At 37.5% G+C, this 26,230-nt stretch overlaps 1 protein-coding gene across 1 annotated transcript in view; it reads left to right on the forward strand.

Moving 5' to 3' along the window:
• The window catches only part of LOC142452538 (thyrotropin-releasing hormone-degrading ectoenzyme-like), a 187,329-nt gene that overhangs the window by 14,992 nt on the left and 146,107 nt on the right, over positions 1-26,230 (forward strand). Inside the window, exon 4 of the mRNA XM_075553813.1 lies at positions 14,711-14,848. Within this exon, the coding sequence (XP_075409928.1) occupies positions 14,711-14,848 (138 nt within the window). The remainder of the gene's footprint in view (positions 1-14,710; positions 14,849-26,230) is intronic.

Here is a 26,230-nt window from a genome sequence, read left to right on the forward strand (position 1 = left end):
GCAGAGGCAGGTAGCTCAGGGAAGCAAAGCAGGTCTCGGTGGAGCCTGGAGGTGTAGTGATACGATGTAGCTGGCAGTTGTTGCAGTGTATGCAGTGATGGCAAGACAAGCGGAGTCAGCCCGCAGGTTGCAGACAGAGCAAGGTGGAGCAGCACAGTGACAAGGTCCACCAGGTGGAGCAGAGCTTTGCACATCCCACAGCTAAGCTACCACAGCACACCTGTTGAGATGGGGCAGGCAGCTCAGGCAGCTCACTGGCTGGTTCAAGCACCTGGGAGAGAGGGAGAGAGGCCTGCCTCCAGAGAGCCATTGATCTTGGTCTCACCTCCTAAGGAGGTCATCAAGCTGAAACCTGATTGACAGGCTATCCTCCACCCACATCTTCCTACAGGTTCCTTTTTGGCACACAAAGAAACTATCACAAGATCTTTGTGAAGAGAAAGGGGGGAAAAAGAGATGTATTTGTCATCCATTAATAATGAAAGAATTTTACCATTAAAGAATAGGAAACATTTACTATATAACACAAAACACATGGCATGTATTCACTTATCCCGAAGAAAGATAATTTACTAAACCGATCCTTTGAGAGTACACGTCTTCTCTATTGTTGCTTTTCTCAAGAGTGTGAAGTGTATTATATGATTCCAAACCACCATGCTTTACACCCTTTAGGTATCTCTCTGCATCCATGAAGGATCCCTGGTGGCAGAGTTGGTTACACACTGGACTGCGCCTCAAAAGAAAGATGAGGCGCTCTGCTCCCATAAAGATTTCAATTCCTGGAAACACTAAAGGTCAGGTCGACATCCTAGGTCAGGTAGTCACTATAAGTCAGAATCAACTCGATGGGAGTGGGTTTGGGGTCTGCATCCATGAACCCTGAGGTAGTTAGTTTACTGTGCCAACCTGGCTGACAAACACATGTGGGCTCCATTAAAGGACAGAAAGATAAATGGCTCAGTGAGCCTCGCCTTTCTAATTCTCAGGTCTCTTGTTTTCTGATGGTCAGATCAGGGTGCAGTTACCTTAGCCAGTTCCCTACTTCAGCTGGCCAGGCTCACTTCCTGCAAGACATTCTTGAGGAGAAGCCACATGGGCCTACCCCGATGCAGCCCTGGGTGCTGGAGCAGCTGTGTGGAGACCCCTGCCAGCGCTGAGATGTTTACACGTTCACTGATTCGACTTTCCTCCTGCAGTCGGCATCATAGTGTGTGTTTTGTGAGATGGAGGACTTTGTGGATTGGTGTCAGACATATGGGCTAATGTTGGATTTGTGGGCTTGGGCAGCACTGGGTTGGGAGGTTTTCTTGATGTTCACTTCCCCTTTATATAAAACTCTCTTATACATGCATTTCTGTGCATTTGTTTCTCTAAAGTACCCAGACTAACACAAACCCCAAAAGGTGATTTATATTTTATCAATTTAGTTTCATTATTTTCTAAATAAATCAGCAAATGGAGTTAATATAATCTTAAAATCAATACAAGGAGTACAACCTGACACATGTTTACAATGAAGTTCGATGAATCTTTCGGCTACCCTACCATTTATAAAGGAGCCCCGATGACATCGTGGAAGTTGGACTTGCTACTCCAGTAAACAGTTACAGCCTCAGAAACGTGAAGGGGGAAGTTCCGAACCTACAGGATGAGTTAGCATTGACTGGCCTATGTTATGAATCAGCATCAACTCTCTGGCAAAGAATTTTCCATTTTGGTTTTTTTGGGAACTGACTCAAAAGCATCCAACAATCACCAACACTGGCCCATAGATTCAAATTTTGGTTCTCTTTCACATACTAACAATGTAATCTTATTTATCCATCTCCAAAATGTTCTTTATATATTTAAAATCCCTGTACTGCTTCAGTCATATGGTAATTTTAAAGATAAACATTAAGAGTGTTTCCCTATCATTATTACCAATACCATTGTTACTGCGAGAAGCAGACGTACAGTTTTACTGCACATAGAGCCCAAGAATGTTTTGTGATGGAGAATTTTATGAATCATTTATTAAAATTTATGAGACGAGCAGAAAAAAGAGGATCTTCACATATATTTTGAATATGTCTCTTCTATTCCTGAATAATTCTGAAATGTTGATAATTTAATATTTCTATACAATACAAATGGATTGATAATTCAGAGTTTATATTCCATATAGGGAATTTTCCTCAACTAATTCAATAATCAGTTTATGGATATGATAGCTTGCTTTATAAATAAGGTAATATTTATTTGGTGGGGAAATAAAAATGAAAACTATTTCTGAATTGGGTAATTTTCTGGGCCTGAGATTCTCTGTTCTGTATGCTCCTCGGGGCTGGAGTAGTTGTTGTACATTACTAAACCTTCAAATCAGAAAAAGAAATAATTTTTAATTTCACTGAGATGATAAAGTCTTCTGTGATCTGATAGCATGTGATCAGGGCAGGTATTTGATGAACTGCCCAGTTATATCACTAAATATTGAAATTAAAGTGTAAAAATGAGAGTATTTCATGAAACTACTCATCAAGTCAATAAGAATTTGTTACAGAATTCAAGTTACTTGAATTGTTATTTATTTCATAAATTAAAATAATACAGAATAAATTAGCAATTTGGTTCATATTCTAAAAAAGTTAGTGTTGCCTCCCTCAATGCATGAATACCTTCTTTTATTAAATTGGAACTCTATGATGCTCACTCTCCCGACACAACGGCTGGAGCCAAAGTGGGTGAACAAGTAAATGTGGTGAAGAAAGCTGATGGTGCCCGGCTATCAAAAGAGATAGTGCCTGGGGTCTTAAAGGCTTGAAGATAAACAAGCAGCCATCTAGCTCAGAAACAACAAAGTCTTCATGGAAGAACACACCAGCCTGTGTGATCGAGTGGTCCCGAAGGGATCAGTTACCAGGCATCAAAGAACAAAAAATCATATCATTGACTGCACACCTCCATGATAGGATCGCTGAACACAAATGGGTGCATAAGCAAATATGGTGAAGAAAGCTGATGGTGCCCGGTTATCAAAAGAGATAGTGTCTGGGGTCTTAAAGGCTTAAAGGTGAACAAGCGGCCAACTAGCTCAGAAGCAAAAAAGCCCACATGGAAGAAGCACACCGGCCAGTGCGATCACGAGGTGCCAAGGAACCAGGTATAAGGCATCATGCAAAAAAAAAAAAAAGATATGTGTGTGTATGTATGTGTATATGTGTGTATATGTATATATGTATATGTATATATGTATATATATACCATATTAAATGAAGGGGGAAGTGCAGAGTGGAGACCCAAGGCCCAAGTGTCAGCCAATGGAGATCCCCTCATAGAGGGGTTTAGGAGAGGAGATGGGTTAATTAGGGTGCGAGGTAGTACCGATGAAGAACACAGCTTTCCCCCAGATCCTGGATGCTTCCTCCCCCCAACTACCATGATCCGAATTCTACCTGGCAGGGCTGGATAGGGCAGAGGTTGTACACGGGTACATATGAGGGCTGGAGGCACAGGGAATCCAGGGTGGATGATACCTTCAGGACCAAGGGTGTGAGGGGCGATGCTGAGAGAGTGTAGGGTGAGTGGGTTGGAAAGGGGGAACTGATTACAAGGATCCACATGTGACCTCCTCCCTGGGAGAGGGACAGCAGAGAAGGGGGGGAAGGGAGACTCCGGATAGGGCAAGATATGACAAAATAACGATGTATAAATTACCAAGGGCACATGAGGGAGGGGGGAAAGGGGAGGGAGGGAAAAAAAAAAAGAAGACCTGAAGCAAGGGGCTTAAGTGGAGAGCAAATTCATTGAGAATGATTGGGGCAGGGAATGTATGGATGTGCTTTATACAATTGATGTATATATATGTATGGATTGTGATAAGAGTTGTATGAGTCCCTAATAAAATGTAAAAAAAGAAAAAAAAAGTTAGTGTTGCTTAGCTTATCCTTGTAAATTTTCAGACTGAATGATTTTAAGATTGAAACAGTGTTGAAATATGTTTAAGAAAATTAGTAGGCATTAACCAATACTATGAATTTCATTTTACTAATCAATATTAGAGTACCTTGATTAGCTTAGTATGTGTGTCTGAAAAATGACACAGATTTCTTGTGATGATGTGAGGAATACATGTGCCAGGACTTAAAAGGATTGCCAAATTTTATTTGATTTTAATGTCTTATCGGCTGTCAGAAAATTGAGTATAGAGATAGAGTATAATATTCTCAGTGTCAAAGTAGAGATAGGATTATTGAAAGATGAGAATCTTGTCAGAGGTAATATCTCTCAGAAGCTTAAAAAATCTGGGCAGGATCCTGAAATGACACACTGAAATGAAGAGTCAGCAGGCTTGAGTCTGTGTGAAAAGATGGGGCATTGGTGTCTCAGTGGTAGAATCTTCAAACCAACAGACCCAGAGTTAGCTCCCAGCCCACGCACCGCAGTCCTGCCACCATCAGTCTGTCTGTGGAGGCTTACATGCTGCTATACTGCTTCTATAGAAATTGCAGATGAAGATGAACTAGGAAGAAAGACCTATAATACAACTTCTGGGGATCACAACAATACAGTCCAACATCCATCGAAAGACTGATGCCTTGACCGGGGCCTCCAAGACCTGTGAGCTGACTCATTAGCAGTTAATGATAACAAGTATTACAGGAGAGGAAAACAGACTCCCCTGGGAGATTACACCATATCAGGGACAGTCTTGTTTACCATCACGTCTCAACGTTTCACTCTACAGCACATAGGAAGGGCTTCATCATAAAATCGGACAAAATAACAATAATTATGAAATGAAATAATCAGATAAATTATGAAAAACATTAGTTCCCGTGTCTATATCAGGACTGCATTTATTTGACTAAAAATAATATAAAGATTAAAAATACATGAAACAATATTGGACATGTATTTGGAGCAAAACAGAGGAAGAAGTTATAAAATCCTCAAAAAATAAGGGGAAATTAAATTACTTGTGTTAATTAAGAGGGTTGTAGGAAAACACTTAGCATATGGTGATTGTTCACAGTAATTTTTTGGGCCACTAGAATCAGAATGAGCTATGTAATTAGACAACCTGTTCATAATTATTACTATGATTGACAGTGTTTGGAGCATCTTCATGATTATTGTAAAAGACCTAAGATTATCGTAATTAATGAAAACTTGAGTGATGGATTGATGATAACATCTGCCATGCCAATATTGCACTGTAGCTTTAAGAGGATTGAGTAAGTCTGTGGGAATTCCAGGATTTGATTGCTTATAATCCAATGCAGTGAATGTTCAACCTTAGCATTTTCTCTGAGGTGCTTCAGGTCTTGGCTATTAGGAAGTATGGCACAGGGATCTTGAAAATTACAAAGGATACACAACAGCTGCAGGATGTGGTTGCTGAAGGGACCCACCATGTGACCCACGTTCTCTTGTTTGAGAGCGTGCTGCTGTTCATTGCTGTCAAGCCAGCAGCTCCTAAAGTCGTGAGCCAGGAGTCACTTAAGTCACTGATAAAGTTGCTCAGGACATTCTTATAGAAATAGAGTTGCTTTCTCAGTTCATACGTTGATTCAGACACATTAGCAAACTGATGGCTTTGCAGTAGATGAAAAGTGATCGACAGTTAAAAGAACCCCATACTTATTTCAGATAGTTACTATACAACAGAAAAACACAAACCCATTTCTTGTCCACAAGTCAAATTTGACTCCTGGTGCTCTTATAGGACGTAGATGAACTGCCCCATCCTATGTCCAAGGCCTTAAGTGACCCTGGGTGGCAGAGGGGATAATAGGTGATAGCATGGTTCCTTGAGTTCCGAAGGAGCTTATTACTGAGATCCTGGCATAGTGTAGTGTCATAAGAGAGCTTCCTGAAGTTTCTGTTCATGTACTATTTTCTCTGAAAACTTTTGTCTACAAATACAGAAGCAAACCTTGTGTTTATTGCATTGAACACATTAAAAATGATTGCTTCAAAATTTATTTTTAATGCCCAGTGTATATGTATTTGCTTATACAAGTTTGACTTCAATATAAATATTGTGTTTCTATAACCTATATATGAAAATAATGTATTTCATTTTCTCGGGTGTCTTATTTTAACTGAATTTTGAAATGTTAATTTTTATATACATTTTTATATAGAATCAGAAATTAAAGCTATTTTTTAGTCTTACTTTATCTACAAGTATGTTTAAGTTATCTATAAAATATAAATTAGTTAGGTTCTTTTAATATCATAGCACACTTGGGATCCAAATAATTTCTAAATTTCAGAAATATGCATTTATATTATGTGTTTACTTATGGTAATTGAAAAGTTAACTAGATACCATGTCACTGTGAAGCATGAATGAAACCTAGTAGATTTTATTCTTCAATACATTTTCCTCTAGTTTGAATTCTTGATCATATTCTTCTACTTTCACCTTTGTCATGACATGAATAAATCATGAAGAATAAGAGTGGAAAGCTCAGCTGTGTGTGTGTACCTGTCTGTTTTATTTTAACCTTGTATAGTTCTGGTGTTCATGTTAGTAATGATACATGCGGCGAACTTTTGAACTGAGAAATCTTTTTAATCTTGTTCTTATGATAAGATAGATTTTCATAGAAATGAAACATAGATGGCATATTACATCTTATTTCTTTATGGTGTATTCACTTAGTGCCATCGAGTCATAGTGGGCCTATAGGACAGGGTGAAGCTGCTCCTGTGAGTTTCTGAGACTGAGTAGTCGGTACAGGAGTAGAAAGCCTCATCTTTTCTCCCAAATAGATGAATTAACTGATGTGAAATTAACAAGAGCATAAGTCCAGAAAAAACATTTTACCCTTAAATTTCTCTCTAATTGCTACATCATTATAGTTTCTTTATGCTAATAACCTTGCATGTGTCACATGATGTTAACTGATTGTACACCTGTCCACTGTTCTTTACCTACAGGGAGTTTCTTAGAGGCAAGAAAAAGATTGTAGTTATATTTGTTTCTGTAGCCTTTTAGTACTAATACAGCCCCTCTCGTACAGTAAACAGTCAGTAAACAATTAGGTTTAGATTACATTGTTGAATAATTTAATCCAATGTTTTTATTGATCAGAAACCATGGATTAGAAAAGTACCTATATTACGTAAGAGAACATTATGGGCTTTAAAAACATTCAGTGTTTCATAGTGATTGGATTTAATTTACATTTAGAAAATATATTTGGGAATAAGGTATTATTTAAAATATCTAAGAAGGAATACATTTCATTTATTTGGTTATTTTTATACATACATGAATATATATGTATATATATATGTCTATCTACGGGCAAGTCAAGAGAATCGATAGTAGGGTTTCAGTTTACATGAGTTTATTCCAAATAAAACACTTGTAAGCATGTCTCTGTGATGAGTGGGTGACTGCAGAAACATTATTGCAGTGATATACTCTTATTACTCATTAATCATCACTTATCTGTCAAATACTATTGATTGCCAAAGGACAAACAAATATTTCCTAGAAGAAGTATAGTGAGAATGCTTCTTAGAGGCAAGGGTGGTGAGACTTGATCTCAGATACTTTGGATGTGTTGTCAGGAGAGACCATTCTCTGGAAAAGGACATGAGAAAAGATGAAAGGCATCAACAAGACAGACTGACAGCGGATTCAAGCGCAAGAGCAGTGAGAAGGTGGCGCAGGAGCGGGCCATGCTGACTTCGCTTGTATGTAAGGTCCATAGGCGTTGGAACTGATTCGATGGCAGCCACAGTCTGTCGTTGGGGTACCGTCAAAAGGGAGGTCCAACCAAGCAGCGACTTCAGAGACGATCTGCTGGGCCCATTAAATTCAGTCACAAAGGTCAACTCAGAAGGTCATGGTGGTTGTTTGGGGGAGATTCTAAAGGAATGATCCTGATTGGTTTCTCACAAAGGAAACAGGGCGATTACAGGGATGCATTATGAAGACGTTTTTAAAATACTGAAAACTGCATTCACAATGCAAGACTGTGAATTCTGGTTCTTTAATTTTGGTTCTTCCAGACAACTCTTGCTTCCTCCAACGAAATGAAATTTATTTTCTCGATCAGTCTGGATAATAAGGTTGGGGGAAATACTGATTGGATTATGATTCAGCTGTAAGTAATTGCTAATAAAGTTAATCGTGATTACCATACCAATGGGTATAAAACAAGCCATCTCAGAAACCATTGGGGAGAATCACTACTAGGAAGAAAGAAAAGCCAGGAGAGGGGTGTGTCCTTTGGACCCTAAGGTCCCTGCACATGCACTTGATCCAAGAGACCGCCGTGACACCAGAGGAGTGGCAAAGGATCCGCAGCCAGACCAGGGGCTGGATGATGAGACAGACTAGTGGGCTTCCCATACTGCAGAGCAGGGAAGGTTGAATGTTTGGGGGCAGGACGCTGGCTTATGAAGTGGGGTTCTTCTGTGCACCTAATTTAGGGAGCTTGGCTTGTTGACCCGTGGCGCTAGAGCTGAGTCACTTCTGGGAGAGGCTTAGAGTGGGTGACAGATTCTTCTGGCATTTATTGGCAGCCTAAAAGAGCTTTGTATCATTGCCAGAGCAGGTCCGGGGTCCACCAAGAGGCTGAGGGCCAGAGAGGGGCTGAGTATGGGCACTGCAGAGAGGAAACGGTCCTGAATGAACCCAGTATCCTGAGCATTTCTCACATGAATTTAACTTCGTAAAGCCCCTAATAAACCTCATAATTGTGAATTTAGTTTTATGTGGCAATTTCAGTTAGCTTGAAAGTCAGCAGGAAAGCCGAGTCCTGTGGGAGAGAGAGCAATGAATGTAGAGAGTGCTGTGGGGACAGCCAGGACAGGGGTACTAGTTCTCCTGGGGTAGCAAAGTGTGCTCTATTTTATTGGGAATTTTGTTTGGCAACTTTCCCACATCCACCTTACCACCCTGATCTTGCCACTTCAGGCTTCTTTTTATTAAGGAGCCCCTTCAGAACAACAGAACTTCTGCTTTGAAGGTATAAATCGAAGAAGGATGAGTTATTTGGGTAAAGGTGAGATAGAAAGACTGCCACCAGCAGTGGATAGACTTAGGAGGTTTATTGAAAAGCAGTAGCTTCACATTTTAGTAATTTTGCTTATATGATTTTATAGTAATACTTTTTGACTTATCCTTACATCTCTATTTAATTCAGACATGAAGTATATTATTTTGTTTGATCTCCATTGGTTACCCCCAAATTGAATTAAATTTGAAAGAAGCAATTGCTAACAATATTTTGTGATCACAAAGCTCCAGTCCATATTGTAAACCTTGTGTGGAGTTAAGAAATGTTGTTTGCCTCTTGTTTTCTTTTTATTCCTCACTCTTAATTCACAGTTAAGTCTCTACCCATGAATATGATAAAGTCACTCCTCTAGATTCCTAGACTTCCATGAGAAATGCTTGAAAACTTTTCTCTCTCTCTCTCTCTCTCTCTCTCTCTGTTCATCCCCAACCATTTATCCCATTTTGTTTCTGATTTTCATTACTCTGCCCACCCAGCCCTGTGTGCCGAAAATATCCCTTTCTCTTTCATTCTCTTAAAAAAGACAACTCAAACTATCACCCCAGGCACCTTCCTGGCCCTTCACCAGGCCAAAGAATATAAAACCACTGCTTTCTCTGTGTAGTCAAAATATATCTGGAACCCACTTTTATTTTGTATGTAGAAGAAATGGTTTTTCACTGTTTGTTTTCACCCCTTTTCCCTTCTATAACTATAGTCTTTGAAGGTAGGGCCCATGCTTTGCACCTCGATGCTCATGACCACCCACACCATCTGAAATGCAGCAGGAGTTCAATAAATATTTGTAGAACAACACATGTTCTTCTTCTCTGTTCATAACCCCATATACTTACAGTTGAGAGACACTGAGGTCTGAAAAGGCTCAGCATCTTGCTCAAGACCATACAGTGAATGAGAGGTGTTTTTCTTTTAATCAGGGCTATTTTATCAAACTTTGAGCACTGTTAATGTATTTTATTTTAGGAATGCTAAAAGATCCTTTTATGGTTACATCCCTCCTTCTAGATAATTGAATCTTTTAAGCTACTCTGATGTAACCTACATCTGCTGTAGGCATTTCTTTCCTGATCTCTCCGTGCCTGTGCATACCGCACCGTGTCTTAAATTGGGTCACGTTTCACTCAGATCCTCCTAAACTTGGCTTCATGTATCTACCTTTTTTTGATAGTCGTTCAGATTTTTCTCTGCTCTTCCACTCTGACCCTACCCCTTGTCCCTCTCATGATACCCTTTACTTTCCCCCTACCCCCAAGACAGAGTCAAAACCACTGTCTGGTCTTACCCTTTATTAAAATGATTCCATCTCATAATCGATTTAAATGATACTGACCTCTTCCTATCAGTTCTCCTTATCTTCAACCTATCACTAGTGACAGATGCTGACTCGTAGTGACCCTATGAGTCAGAATCAGTAGAACTGTCCCATGGGGTTTCCAAGGCCGTAAACCTTGATGGGAGCAGAAAGCCTGTGGTTAATGGTCCAGTGGCTAATCTGCACTGCCTGGGCTCTTTGTGACGGTTGTTAGACGGGGCCTATGCGGTTTAGCTTATCACGCTTTGACATGTTCGGGTGGAGCTCATGTTGAGATATCAAAGAATAGAATAAATGACTCAGGCATATTTAAGAATGTGATAATAATTCTAATTCTTTCCACATATAATGGTAAATGCTAACGAATGAAATGCTAATGTAAGAAATAAAAAATAGATTCTGACATTACATTGATTTTTCTATACAAACTACAATTTATTGGCAACATTTTGACCATTTCCCTTTGCTCCGGGACTCTGGCTTTCCCTGTAGTTGCCTGTTGTGCATCTCCTTTTGAGTCATGGTCCCTTTCATCAGAGGATATTATAGCTGACCTTGTAGCTTGCCCTCCAAACCAAACTTTCTCTCTGATTCCTGTTAATGACTTCATGGTTTTTAATTTGTTTTTATTATTCTTTCATTTTGTAAGCCATGTGAATCTCTGAGAATTCCGTCCCCATCATTTACAAGTGGACTAAGACATCAATGTCAACTTAATTATCATTAAAGATTATCTCTGAGCTCCACCCATCTTTCATTAACACCTGTTCTAATACTCCACCAAAAGCTCTCTCAGGTACTGTGGCCACTTCCTGTCTCCTGTCTACATACCTCCAACCTCCATGAATACTGCAGTTAAGTTAATTTTACAAAGACATAACTTTTACTGTACATTATTTCTGCTACTGTCTAAAAACCAAACTCTTTAAGTTGGTATTTGAGGATTCAAACAGTGTGGAGTTTGGTGGGTTTTTTTAATTAAATACTTCTACTGGGGGCTCTTACATCTCTTATCATAATCCATTGTATCAAGCACATTTGCATATGTTGCCATCATCATTTTCAAAGCATTTTCTTTCTACTTGAGCGTTTGATATCAGCTTCTCATTTCTCCCTCCCTCCATCCCTCCTGAACCCTTAATACATTATAGATTATTATTTTCATATCTTACATCATCCTCTGTCTCCCATCATCCACTTTTCTGTTGTTTGTCCCTGTGGGAGGCGGTTGTATGTCAATCCTTGTGCTAGATTGTTTTCTCTGATTATAGTTTACCATTTTGAGCTGCTTCCCCTATCCATCTGAGCAACTCATCCTTCAACATGCATTTTCCTATAAAAGAATATGTATCAAAGAGATTACGGAAACTATTTAGATATGCAGATATTAAAAAACTTAATACAGTGCTTGTATTGTAATAATAGGAATCATTGCACCTATTAACATTAAGTCCCCTTTAAACATAACTCAGGTTCTTCAATTTGGCTTGTTTTGCTGATTCTGTGACCATGGTAGACTGGCCACCCCTTTGACATTAAACTATGAAATAAAATTAGCTTTTGACTAAACACCACAGATAGATTTTTTTCCCTACAAAACACAGACATCCATCCATCTTTTCTTGTACTAAAAAGTTACTTTCAGTGTGTCAGTGTGGGCTCCGGATGCCATGCCGGGTCATAGTATAGAAGCTCATTAAGTTTGACTTTGTTTTTAGTTCCCAACCCCTGGTAAACAACAGACAATGAATCAATACTTAGTGATTCCTTTGTTCTTGTTGTTGTTCTTCCTGTTGCTGCTGAGGAGGGTCACTGAAAATTAGGATGCTGTATATAATTTTAAATTTTGTAGTGACATAGGCATAAGTCTTTGTAGAATATTAGTATGTTTTCCCCTTGAGACTCTGAGGTTTTCTGAAATTGGACTTGCCTCTGGCTAGGATCTTTCTCGCTTTCTCCTCAGTTGAGGGTACTCCTTCTTCAGGATTCTGTGAGGGTTTTCCTGCCAGGATTTTTCCCTTGCTTTTCATCTCTTTATGCACATAAGCCTTTTTTCTCAATTACACAGTATCCTTTTTTCCAACCATGTAGATGAATTGTTTTGCTAATAACCTGACTGTACTATATTTACACATGGCTTATGGACATTCTACTTACCGAAAAGAAAATGTTTGTTTTTTTATTGGTATAAAAATATTCACTGTACATATATAACATAACAAAATTGATATATGACAAAATTTCCTACAATTTGATTGTTTTTATTTTTAAGATTACCATTTTTAATATCATTTAAATATTACAAATTTTTAAAAGGGGGTTACTACTTTTAATATTGATAATAATTTTTAATATTGATAAATGTGTGTATTATGTATTGCTAAATATTAGGAACTTGAATTCAAATAAAGCATCATTTTACACTCAGTTTATATACTATAGTTTTAGATTATTTGTGTGAGGAATAGGTATTACAGGAGGTGACCACTATTTGAAGATGTATCTTTTTATCTTCAGAATGGAGATAGCTCACCTTCAGCTAGTACTTCTTAAAAATGTTCACTAGTCAAGTTGAAGTAAAATGATATATTTTATAATTTCCTCCATCAATTCTAAATCAAGTAACTTTTAATGCACATTTTGAAATTACATGAATGACAGGTATGAACATTTGCTTAGAAGTAAATCAATTGTAAAATTGTTTTGAATTGGTGCATGATTTTCCATTATTATATCAATCCAGGTCATTTGTCTAAAGCCTGAGTATGTCTTTTTTAGTAGACTCAAGATGAGATATGTATGTATTATTTTATTTATTATTAACCATTTAAACTATCATATCTATTTGCATTTTATTTAATTTGCCTTGAAGTAGGACGTTTATTTGAGAAGAAATATAGCCTATTTATGCCATATTCTCATATAATTCAGTCAAGTGTAAACTTCTTATATATGGCCTCCCGGGATCTGGAGCACTCCTCTGTAATTGAGAATGTGGTTTGGTTCAATTGTTTCAGCATTGCTCTCTTTGAGAGAATACAGCTGATTTCTGTAGAACTCTTAATGTAAAAGAGGAATAAATAAGCCCAATATATAGCCACTGAACTGTACAAAGTAAACAATGATGAACAAAATATTTTTTAAAGCATGAGAAAAAGGAATGTACACTTACATGTGCTAGTTAACTATTCTTTTCATGGTATATTTATTCTCCATTTCTATTTTATTTAACTCCAGGACTAGTCTTCTCTCAGCTTGAAATTAAAACTTGCTCAGAAATAACATACTGTTTATCTGCTGGCTCAAACCTGGGACGCTCCAGGACTGAGCTCAGAATGATTTGAGCAATTTAACTCTGCAGCCTTTAATCTCCATAATGATACTCTTTAGCTCCTAACTGTCTGGGGGCTAGTTAGCCCTTGTTATCCCTTGCACCTTCTTTTTGATTTCACTCCTCCCCCCTTGGAGGCAGGAGGCCAGGAGGACTAAGAGCTGCCAGCATCCTTGGTGTGCTGGCGACAAAACCCAAGCCACTTCCTTAAAGGAGGATATATTAAAATCCAAAACAACAGAAAAGTACTTTTTACTGTGTTTTATTTCTACCATAATAAATTTACTTTTAATAGAGTAGAGACTGATATCTCAATGATACACAGAAGAGAAGTCTTGTAATTTTGACTTTTTATAATTTCATGGTAAATTATTATTCTTATGCATTGTTATCTGCTTTGTGTTTGTTATTTGGAATTCTCATATGCATCACATATGTTATATCTTTCATTACTTGTGTTCTCTTCACATTCTTAAGGGGGGAGAGAGAGAGAGAGAGAGAATGTGTGTGTGTGTGTGTGTGTGTGTGCGCGCTCACTCACAGGGGGCATGGAAAGGGGAGGGAGGATGACCTGTTCACATGGTATTAGAGATTAGTGATACTAAATAGTGAGACAGTACTGTAAGCCTGAAATCTAGTTAGTATTCTTATACTGAATGCACTTACAAAGGCACTGTGAAACCTGGATTGTCGTCTTTATGTTGTAGCACACCCCACGAAGCCTGTATCCTAGCCACTTTCATTATGTGTCCACTGTCCAAATTTTGCTTTCCCCACTGTTAAACAGAGTCAATTTAAAAAAAAAAATCTCTTTAGAGCCCAGAGTAGTTCATTGATTTTTTTTCATGCCGTGCTCAAAGCAGCCGCCTACATTTTCAAGTAACTTAGGAGGCATTTTATTTACTGGGTTTCACTTGAGTCTCACCATCTAAGACTAATGAGCTTCATCAATTAAGTGACACATATTCTGTAGCAGTTGTCACACACATTCTGTCATAACCCTGAATCACCTATGATATTGACTCATCTGTATTGCAGGAAAAGCAGAGGTTCCTGACAGATGTTCTGCATGAAGTGATGCTGCTTGATGGCTTGGCCAGTTCCCATCCGGTCTCACAGGAAGTGCTACAGGCAACTGATATTGACAGGGTGTTTGACTGGATCGCATACAAAAAGGTGGGAATAAATAAGACCCAAATGCCGCTTGGCTGTTTCACAATGCAGGGAAGTCAAATTGCTTCATGCTGCGTGGATTCTATGTATTGCCTCCTCCTAGCAGATAGAAATGGACTGTGAGCTGGAAAATATGAAGTTAGTAGGCTCATGCCACTTTAAGAGTTAGGGCTTTGTTTTATAAAGTAGAAGACCAGATATGATTATTTGCCAAACCATGCATAGAAATATTGGAAGTACTAATGAATAAATGTTTGGAGACACAATATGAGATTGCTGTACAAACGGTGTTATATAAACGTCAGATATTATTAACAATAAGAAAACAGACTAGTATAGTGACAATTATTTTTCAGTGGTAGCTCTTAAATATTTGTTTATTTTGGTTGGCTAATGTAGAAGGATATAGGCAATGACCTGCTATGTATATTTTATAAACAATATGGGAACATTTTGGGAATTAAGCCTTTTATTGGAAATAAGAGTAATAAACAAAAACTAGAGATGAGACTTAAGATGATATAGTGTGGGGGTTGAATGGTAGTTGTTCAATGGTTAAGTGCTCAGCCAGTAACCAAAAAGCCACTGGATGGATCTCACCAGCCCACTCCGAGGGAGACGGGCGTGGCTCCTTAAAGATACACAGCCTGAGGAAGAGAAGGGCAGTTCCCCTCTGTCCAAGGAGTCGGGATTGGTTCAATGGTAGTGGATAGATTTCTTTGTTTGGGACAATAATTAGACTTAGAGCTAGGATCTCTTGCATGAACTTTTTTTCTGTAGTTAGCTGGGCCAGGATAATGATGTTTCTTTGTACCTCTCTCCCCCGGTTCTGTTTTTAACACTAGCATGTGTCTCATTATTTCTTACTTATATGGCAATGAATTTTGTTTTACTGGAGCTGAAATAATTGTTAAAGTAGGTTTAATGTCTCCAGTCATCAATTTTAGGATGTTATGAATTGTACCCATTAGGATTGGTTTGTACTTTATAGATTGAATATTGTTTCTGTTTTATTAAAATTACGAATACGGTTTTCTAGAAAACATATCCCTTTTTAATAAAAATGCTTTTACTTTTGCATTCTAGTAGTGACTGTCTCATTGCCAATGAGTTTATGTTGACGTATAATATATAAAAATATGAACTGTTTTAATAGAAACCCCCATGTACAATTACCCATCAGTGCAATGATTAAAAAGTGTGTTTTGGTGTTTTATTAAAATAGGCGACATTAAGTTCTGTGTCATTAGAAGTCTTTGCGTGAAGACCTATCTGTGCACAACAGAACAGAGCACCAAAGTCGTTATGTTTGAGTCCACTGTTGCAGCCATTTTGTCAGTCCATCCTGTTAAGTGTCTTATTCATTTACAATGACCGTGTCTTTTACCTCCCATGATGTCTTCTTCTGAAGACTGGACGCTCCTGACTCAGTCTCACCAGGCGAGCTTCGAAGAAGCATTTTGGCTGTATCTTCTAAAAGACTTTTGCTTGTGATGGCATCATTCTTTCAGTATCCTTTTCCAACCCTCTAATTGTAAACGCATAAATCCTCTCTGATCTTCCTTTATTATGAACTAACTGAAGACACCATGGCATGGGTCTGCACGTCTGATTCCTCAAAGTGACGCATTTGCTCTTTCACTCTTTAAAGAAACTTATACAATAGATGTGCCCACTGCAGTATGTGACTGTCATTTGATTTCTTGACTGCTGACTTTATGAGCATTGAGTGTAGATCCAATTATATCTCTGATCAATGAAATCTTTCTACCGTTTATCCTGATTGGCTTAGTTGTGAGGATTCATGTTTTTTTAAATTGAGTTGTGGCTCATATTGAAGGCAGTAGTAGGTCTTCAACAGTAAGTGCTTCAAGCCCTCTTTTCTTTCAGCAAGCATATTTCTTAACTTGTATGTTGCCAGTTGTTAATGAGGCTTTTACAGATTCTGATGCCACATTATTTTCCATCTCATCCAGGCTGAGGATTATTTGTTTCACATACATGTTGAACGAGTATGGTGAGAAGGTCCAGCCCTGATGCTTACCTTTCCTGATTGCCTGCATACTGTTCCCTTGTGCTGTTTGAATGAGTTAAGTGTTCCTGAATTCCCATTATTTGCAGTGTAATACATAGTTTGTAATGGCCCACACTGTTCAACATCTTTTCATAGTTGTGATACACAAGTAAACATCTTTCTGGTATTCTTTGCTTTCAGCCAAGACTAATTAGACATCAGTAAAGATGTCCCACGTGCAGCTCCCTGACGATGTTGAATTATCTTCAGCAAAATTTTACTTGCCAGTAAGAATGGGCTCAAACATGGATATCTTTCAGTTGGTTGGGTAGGTTATGCCAGTTTCTTGAGGTACACTAGTGAGGGCTTCTACTGCTACATGAGAGTTTTAAAGTGTTTACTTTGATATTTTTCCAATTTCTGAAAACTTGTTTTTAACTTCCACCTTCAGTGAAACTTAGGCTTCTTTCAGTATCACCTGTTCTTGATACAATGCTACCTACTGAGTGATTAAATACAGACCAATCTTTGTGATATGGGTGCTTTGTGTATTCCTTCCATCTTCTTTTGATGTATATATAATTTAATATTTTGTCTGTAGAATCCTTCAATTTTAACTGGAGGCTTACTGTTTTTCTTCAGTTCGTTCAGCTTGACATCTGCTCACCCTCTTCTGCCCTTGGGGCTTTCCAACTGTAGGACTTTCCACATGTTGTTAAACTGTTTTCCGCTGTCTTCTCAAGCTGCCGTGTTTGGTTAAGATCTTTTATTATCTCTTCTTTTGAAATGCACTTGTTTGTCATGAAAGATGTCAGGTCCATTTCAATTTTACTTTTCTTAAGCCACTCACACCAATATGGAGAAATTTTTCTGGTGCTGTTTTGCTTTTAGAAGAAACATAATATATAAAAATTTCTCACACTTATTTTTTCATTTCTACCAGTTACTTTAGCTACTGTATGCTCAAAAGCAAGCTTCTGAGTCTTTTATGACATTGATTTTGCTATTCTCTATTTTCCTGTCTTTTTAATAGTCCTTTGATGTTATCCTATATTCATCTTTTCTTTGGTTCTTCGTGTTCAAGGCAGAACATCTAGAGATGATCTTTAAATTCAAGTACAATATACCAAAAAATTGAATTCTGATGCTAATGAACCTGTATTTAGTTTTCTCAGCTTCATCCTGAAATTGCCTATGAGGTTTTTGGTTTGTTTCACAGTCAGCCCCTGGTCTTGGTTTGACTGATGCTATTGCATTATTTCATTGTCATTTCACGCAGATGAGGTCATTTTCATTCTTCCATATTCTTCATGGTGAAGTCTATATGGACTGAGGCTTTTTATATTTTGAACAAGGATATTTGCAATAATGAAGTTATTGCTTTTAAACATATTTTATTATATGATTTCTAGCATTCTTTATCACTAAGGCCATATTTTCCAATTATTGATTTTTCCTTTTCATTTCCAACTTTGGAGTTTTAATCATGAATCACTATCAGTGCATCTTTATTTTATATTTGTTGAAGTTCAAGCTGAAGAGTTATGTGGTTGGTGTATGAATTTGAATAATAATTTTGCTGGCTTCATTGTCCTTGGTAGATATCATCCTATCACAGACAGCGTTATACTTCAAGATAGATCTTGAAATACTCCTTTTGATATTATCTACTAATCAATTCTCTTGAATTTGTCATACTAGAAATAATAATCCCTATGACTATCTGACAAAAAAATATTGGTCAATATTAGCCTGTTTTGGCTGTTACATATCTAGGATATTGGACTTTATGTGTTTCATTTCTTTTGTTTACAACTTCTAATTTTTCAGAGTTTAACTTCACATATGCCATGTTCTTTTGAAGCTGTTCCTTCTCATTGTGAGTTGAGCCCCACCAGTAAATGAAGGTGCAGAAAGATGTTCTCCATCCGTGTCATTAGGTTAACTCTAACTTGAGGAGGAAACTCATTAAGATTTAAAACATAATTTTTTTAATAGAAAAAAATCCAACCTCCTTGCTTTTGGGTTGATTTTCAATTCAATTGAGCTTCCTCATAGGGTCTTCCAGGCTGTGATGCTTATGGCAGCTGACTGACACATCTTTTGCCTGAGGAACAGCTTGGGGTTTTAAACCTCCAACATTTTGATCAGCAAGCAAGCACTTTAAACAACAATATGCGGGTTGGTAGTCAACGTCTATATAGAAGTCATCTTACGGTTCCATGCTGAGCTGGGATCTGCATGGTTTGCAGTTTGGAACCACCAGGAGCTCTAGGAGGTCAAGATGGCACTCGACCCCCCTAAGCAGTTCCCATCTTGGAAACCCACAGGGGTCGCTGTGAGTCATCATCACCTCCATAACAGTGAGTTTTTGTTTTGTAATATTATGTACACATCAAAGGAGCTTAACAATAGTTTAATTCTCTTTCTTTCTTCTTGTCAGTTTTGTTATTTTTCATATATTTCCTTTATACAGATATATTTAAAAGCTAATAATATATTGTTATTATTCAATTATTTAAAATATATTTTAATAATAGGAAATATCCTATATGTCTATCTATATAGTTTCTATTTGTTATATTCTTCATGAATTTGTTTTTTATTTCTTCTGTATAGCTTCACAGCCTTGTAACTTTATGGAGTAGCTGTATTCTATCCTTTAGGGCCACTCTGAGTTAAAATTGATTTGATGGCAGTGGGTTTTTTGTTAAAGGATTTCTTTAACATTTCTTGTAGTGAGAATCTGATAATAATAAATTCTTTCAAATGCTATGTGCCTGAAGAAATATTTAATTTTTGTTTTGTTTTTGAAAAATCATGAGGAACCAATGGAGAGTTTAAAAAGGAGGACTAAGAATTACATTTGTATTTCAAGAAAAATATTTATAAAGGTGTTATAGATATTGGAATTAATAAAACAAGTATGGATATCATTAGAGTACCCAGCATTTATTTTATTTTATTGTAATGTATTATGTTGTTACATTCAATTAAATTTTACTTCTGTGCCTCTGCACTCGTCTTCCTTTGTGTCTCAGTTGCTAGTCAATTTTAACTTCTGCCAACGATCAAGCCTCTCATTACATAGATGTTATGCTAGATTATCATCTCTGTAGTTATTTACTTAATAATTAATCTAATTATTCCCACTTCTGTTTCATTGATCTTCCGGAATTGTAACGTCACCCTGATTTAAATATTTTCATAATCTTAGGATAGAAAGAGGAAGAATGAGAACTGTTCTGTGAAAACAGGTTAGTTAGCTCAGTAATCTTTCATAATAGCTTTAAAAAGAGAATAAATGATAAAAGTGCAATGAAAACAGGAAAGCACTGTCCATAAACCGGAAAGACTGGAAAGGATGGATTGAGACAGTCTCTTTGCTCTAAAAGCACAAAGAGAAATAAGAATCAATGACCCAATGGCCTGGATGATGAGAGTGAGAAAATGCTCATTAAATTTACATAAGATGCTAAGTTGGAAAGGTTTAGTGTAAGCTTAGAAGTGAGAAACAGATTTCTAAATGACAAGCAAATTTAAAGACGATCCTTTAAATGTGAACGTATTTCATCACTTATATGAAGATTACAACATTTTAGAGACCAGCTACAATGACAAAAACCAGAGCTGAACAATATTCACAAGGAACAAATTTTAAAAAATAGACATTTTAACTTGCAATGTTCTGGTGGTATAACTAAAGTTTTTAAATATTCATGTACCTATTAGATTAAACATATCTAACTTATATGTCTTCTACACAAATGGACATGAAAAGCCAGCCTGTCCTTTAGAACTGCTGGTTCTATTGATACCAGGCTCCCCATCTATAGCATTACGTCATCCAGACCCTGGTTAATAATCGGGAAAGTGCACAGATTAATTCTATGCACAGAATGTATTGGTTCTATAGAACAGAAATGAAATTAGAGAGTGCTTTCTCAAGAATGTTGTAACCTAGTGAACAAAAACCCAAAACCAAACAGTGCTGTGAAATCAAGTCTGACTCAGAGCCACAGTACCTTCAACAATAAATTGTTTCTCAAGCCAGTGATTACTTAAATTATATCAGTTTATGGTAATTCCTGGATACTTCACAATACTCTTCAGCCCCCCTTTCTCTCATTCTGTTTGCCAGGACATTCTGTCAGTTCTCCCCTCAAAATAATTCCAGAGTTTGAACCCTTTTCCTCACCAACAATATTGCTATCTTGTTCGAATGACCAACCCCTTGCCTTAGTCGTAAGAAGCTCTGGTGGGGCTCGAGGTCAGCAGCAGTTCGAGCCCATTGCTTGCTCCATGGGAAAAAGACGAGGCTACCTGCTCTCAGAGGTTTTCAGTCTCAGAAACCTGTAAAGAGTCACTGCGAGTCAGGACAGACAGCATGTCAGTGGTCTTTGTTTTCTTTCTTCAGCATTTTCCCAAATAGTCTTTCTGGAACTAATCCTGCTCCTGTACAGTTGAATTTTAACCAGTCAGCTTGATATATTTTTTTACCCTTAAGTCAGATGCCATCTTTAACTGTTAAGGCATTATCTAATGTCAAAACTTTTACAATGACTCCCTACCAAAGTGGGGATAAAAGCCAATCTTTACAGTGAACTCATAAGACCCAACCTCTGATCTCCACTCATCCAAATCTCCCCAACTTGCCAGTGACCTTAACTTCCCTCTTCCCTCTGTGGTTTTGCCTCTTATGACTCCCTTCTCAGGTCTCCTTTCTCACCACGCCCTGATTTCTGATGACTACATCCAGTTCGCTCCCAGGGTCAGGCCTTTGTGACGGGCTGTCTTCTCTACGTAGAGTTCTATTTAAACCATTGTCCTGATTCTGTTAGCTGTACCGCATCTTCTGTGTAAAAGCCACCTTTTCAAAGACGACTTCCATGTAAAAAATGACAGCGAACACGTTCATTCTTCATTTCCCTTATTTTGATTCATACATCAATTTGTCCCTTAGCATTTGTCACTTTATAACATATATATTTTTTATTCTATATTATATTTACTATGTCTACTGCTCTACCCCTGCTTACTAACATCCCACACCTCCACTGTAAATGTTCTAGAGAGATATTAGCCCGTACTATTCACTCATGTGTATCCAGTATTCATTAAATGGTATACAGTATATATTTAATAAATACTGATTGACTTTAATTAAAGTGGCTATCAGAAAAAGCAATATAAGCAAAATGCCATGATATTTATGAGAGAAATATCGCATCTTTTTATAAGAATTAGAAAAATGAGTTGGTATTTGAACTAGGATGAAGACGTTAAGGACATAATGTCATGTCAATTCAGGAGGGGAAATGAAGATTGTTTTGCCCAAGTATTTTGTTCTCTAATGGGGTCTCCTGGGTCCTGTCACATTTAAGCTGACCCCTCAGCTTTGACCCCTGGGGACCTCTTTTCGTTCACTTAGCTCTCCTCCTGTTCTTTGAACTCTCCGCCTCGGGCACAATCAACTTCCGAGTTCTGCAACTTCTTCCTATTCTGTTTTTTTAATCACTTTATTGGGGGCTCATACAACTCATCACAATCCATCCATCCATCCATTGTGTCAAGCACATTTGCACATGTGTTGCCATCATCATTCTCAAAACATTTGCTTTCCACTTGAGCCCTTGATATCAGCTCCTCATTCCCCTCATCCCCCCACCACTTTTCTGTCCCTCATGAACCCCTGATAATTTATAAATTATTATAATTTTGTCATATCTTACATGTCTCCCTTCACCCACTTTTCTGTTGTCCACCCCCCAGAGAGGAAGTTATATGTAGATCCTTATAATTGGTTCCCCCTTTCTACCCCACTTTCCCTTCACCCTCCCAGTATCGCCATTCACACCACTGGTCCTGAAGGGATCATCTTCCTGGATTCCCTGTGTTTCCATTTCCTATCTGTACAAGTGTACATCCTCTGGTTCAGCTAGATTTGTAAGGTGGAATTGGGATCTTGATGAGGGGAGGGGAGCATTTAGGAAGTAGAGGAAAGTTGTGTTTCATTGTTGCTATTCTGAACCCTCATCTAAACAATCCTTCTTCGCCTTTGCTGTCTCTATCCATAGTCTCAACTACATTTATACTATCAAATGTAGTTCATGACTGTTTTGTTCTCTTCATGTTCCCATACATGGCGTATATATGAGGGGGTAGCCCCCCAAAGTGGAATTTTTTCAAAGCTATGTATTTATTAATTATTATTATGTTACAAAACAACCTTATGATCTTTAAAGTACTCTCCATTAAACTTAATACATTTGTCAAATCTGTGATTCCATTATTGGAAACATTTTCCAAACTCATCTGTTTGGATGGCTGACTGCACCTCCCTCATGTTTTTCTTCACCTCTTCTGTGCCTTGAAGTTGCTGCCCTTTCATGTCCTTCTTCATTCATAGAAACAAAAAGAAGTCACATGGAGGTAGGTCAGGTGAGTAAGGTGCGAGCGACAAGAGAGGCATGCTGTTTTTTGCCAAAAACGGGTGCACTGAGATAGCTGCCTGAGCAGGTGCGTTGTTGTGGTGGAAATCCCAGTCCCTCGTCTGCCACAAATCAGGTCTTCTTTGTCACACACTGTTACATGATCTTGTCAGACCCTCTCAGTAGAAAACTTGATTGACCTGGTGGGTAAACTCCAAATGCACTATGCCCCTCACCTAAAAAACAAACAAATGAGCATCATCTTGATCTTTTAGTTTCATTTGATAAGTGTTTTTTTGTTTGTTTTGGGGGTACAATTAAAGATGGCATCTTCATTGGCTTGATTGATGTTTGCTTTCAGGCTCCTAAGAATCGCACCATGTCTCCTCACTAGTAATTACCTTAGAAAAAAAGAAAAGTCTGGTCGTTTCCTACCTGTTCTTTTAAAGCCATGACATGCTTCTACTGGCTGCTCCTTTTCCTGGCCAATGATTACCCGAGGCACCAATTTCCTAGCAACCTTTCCCATTCCCAAATCTTCAGTTAAAATTCACTGAACTGAGTTGCAATATAATCCAGCTAGTCCTCCATCTCATCCGTGGTCTCTTGCTGGTCCTCAAGCACAAGTGCATGAATTTTGTCAACATTTTCTTCTGTGCAGGAAGCTGATGGACTTTCCATAACAAGGGTTGTCATCAGTTGACATTGTACCTTTTCAGAAATGAGAAACACACCCATGCACCTGTTTTTTCCATACCACTGTCCTAAGCTGTGTTCAACATCTGCCAGGTTCTGCAGCGTTTTTCCCAAGCAGGAAACAAAATTTCTGACCTTCACACTGTTCTCTTAAATTGGCCATCACAAAAAAATGAGCTTTAAGCAAAACCGCCTTTATGAAGATATTCACTGTGGCCAGACAGAGCCCTATGTAACACCAGAGGTGCACTAATTTACAGCAAGTTGCTCTCTGTAGGGGGAAAATGCACACTACAAATGCTCTGCCTCAGGAGCTTTTTCCCTTTATTGGGCGGAGGAGTGCCCCTGATGTTGGTTAACATAGTCTCTGTGGTCACTCTCAGAAACAAAGTTGGAGAACAGACTTTTGGTCAGATTTATGAAGGTATTAATATTAATATACATAATAGTAGCAATTTTTGTTAGCACCTTTTGTTTTAAAGACTTTACCACTCCTGTAAAATAGATATTATTATATTCAATTTATCAATCAGGAGAGATGCAAATAACTTAATGATTTAAATAATTAATGATTTAAAGCTGTGCTCATGCTTCTAGGCAGCAGAGATATCTATCCATATATTCTTTTACTTCTCTAGTATATCATTCTTTAAATAGAAATATGATTTGAGATGTAATCTTTTGCTATAGATGTAAGTAAAGCATATGTGCTTTTTATTAATATTCTGTATGAATAAGTAAATACAGTGTATTAATGTATAGTTTACATTAAATGAAGGCTTAAGAAATGGAGGTTATGTGATCTGGGAGGTCACTATCAATATTCAGAGAGTACATTGGAACTGACTCAATGATAATGGTTTGATTTTTTTATTTTCAATCATCTCAGTTCAAAAATGTGAATAATATTAAGAGACTGAAAAAATTAGGTGAAGACGAGAGGGGCAGAAAGAGGATCCGAGGTGGCGGGGGGAAGCGAGAGCAGTTACATATATTCCCTCTGCAGGCTAGAATTCTAAGAGTTAGTAATTGGCTCCAATGCATGAATGGTCACCATAGGAAAACCAGTCACCACAGTTCTGTCAACATCAGGGTCAGAATAAGATAAGTGGCCCGAAATTCCAGTAGCAAATTTCAGATGATGTAAGAAAGAACTTTTTGGTATAAAAAGCAATTCAGTATTTGCATGTGAAATACTAAAGATAATAAGAATTGATTTTTAAATGTATTTGAAAATTAAATTACCAAAATAGATTAGAATACCATTGGAAAAATATTTCTCAATGTTGGTTTCATAGTACATGGTAGTTGACACATGTAATGCACAGCCTTTAATTTATTAAAATTAGTTTTACTTGAATACATTTCTGCTTGCATCATCCCTTCTCTACTTTGGTTATAAATTTACATTTAATGGTAGGAGAAGCTAATTACTTGCTTCTAAGGTAAAAGAAATTAATATTGAAGTAATTTCTGTCTATCTGGCTTGTCTGCTGGTATCTCTAAAAAATCTTGAAAAGAATTTTCCAGATGAAATATACTTTTGACTCTTATTCTTTATTACTTGAGTGTCTTGGCTTAGCTTTTGGCCTTGAACGACCGTTAGAATAGGCCAGAGGTGATTTTAAGACATAGTGTAAAGGAAAAGCTTCTTTGTTCTTGTAAAGAAAATGTACATAGTGAAAGGACATGATTTTATTGGCATTTCTATGATAAATGCCTTTACCACTTACTGGTAAATTATTAATTTGTGCTTTTTGCTGAACGAAGTAAGTTTTCTCTTGTCCATATTTAGTTCATCACTGTTTGAATGCTTTTTTTTTTCTATTTTCTTGGGCAAAATTTAATACCAAGAACAGCTTCTTTTTTCTTCTTTTTATACTTGGTTGAGCTTGTAGTTCTCCTACCTAGATGTTCTGGACTTATTTAGCATTTATTTGATAAAACTGTCTTTTATTAAGTGAAAATAGGTAAAAGGCTCCTTACTTGTATTCATCTCATTACTAGATTAATACAGGCAGAGATTATAATGCTTTCTCTGCTCCTCTTGGGTCAAATTATTTTGTTGTTACCTAGTGTTTTAGCTATATTAATTTTAAAATTCCTTTGTTGCATCATGTTCAATCATTTTTATTTCACTAAAATGTTTAAATAAGTGCAATACTTGTTTTGAAATTATTTACCTAGTCTTTCGTATGATCCTTTCTGGTAGTTGGAATTGTGATAACATGACACACACACGCA

Source organism: Tenrec ecaudatus, chromosome 7, assembly GCF_050624435.1.
Source record: "Tenrec ecaudatus isolate mTenEca1 chromosome 7, mTenEca1.hap1, whole genome shotgun sequence".
In the NCBI taxonomy this organism is placed as follows: Eukaryota; Metazoa; Chordata; class Mammalia; order Afrosoricida; family Tenrecidae; genus Tenrec; species Tenrec ecaudatus.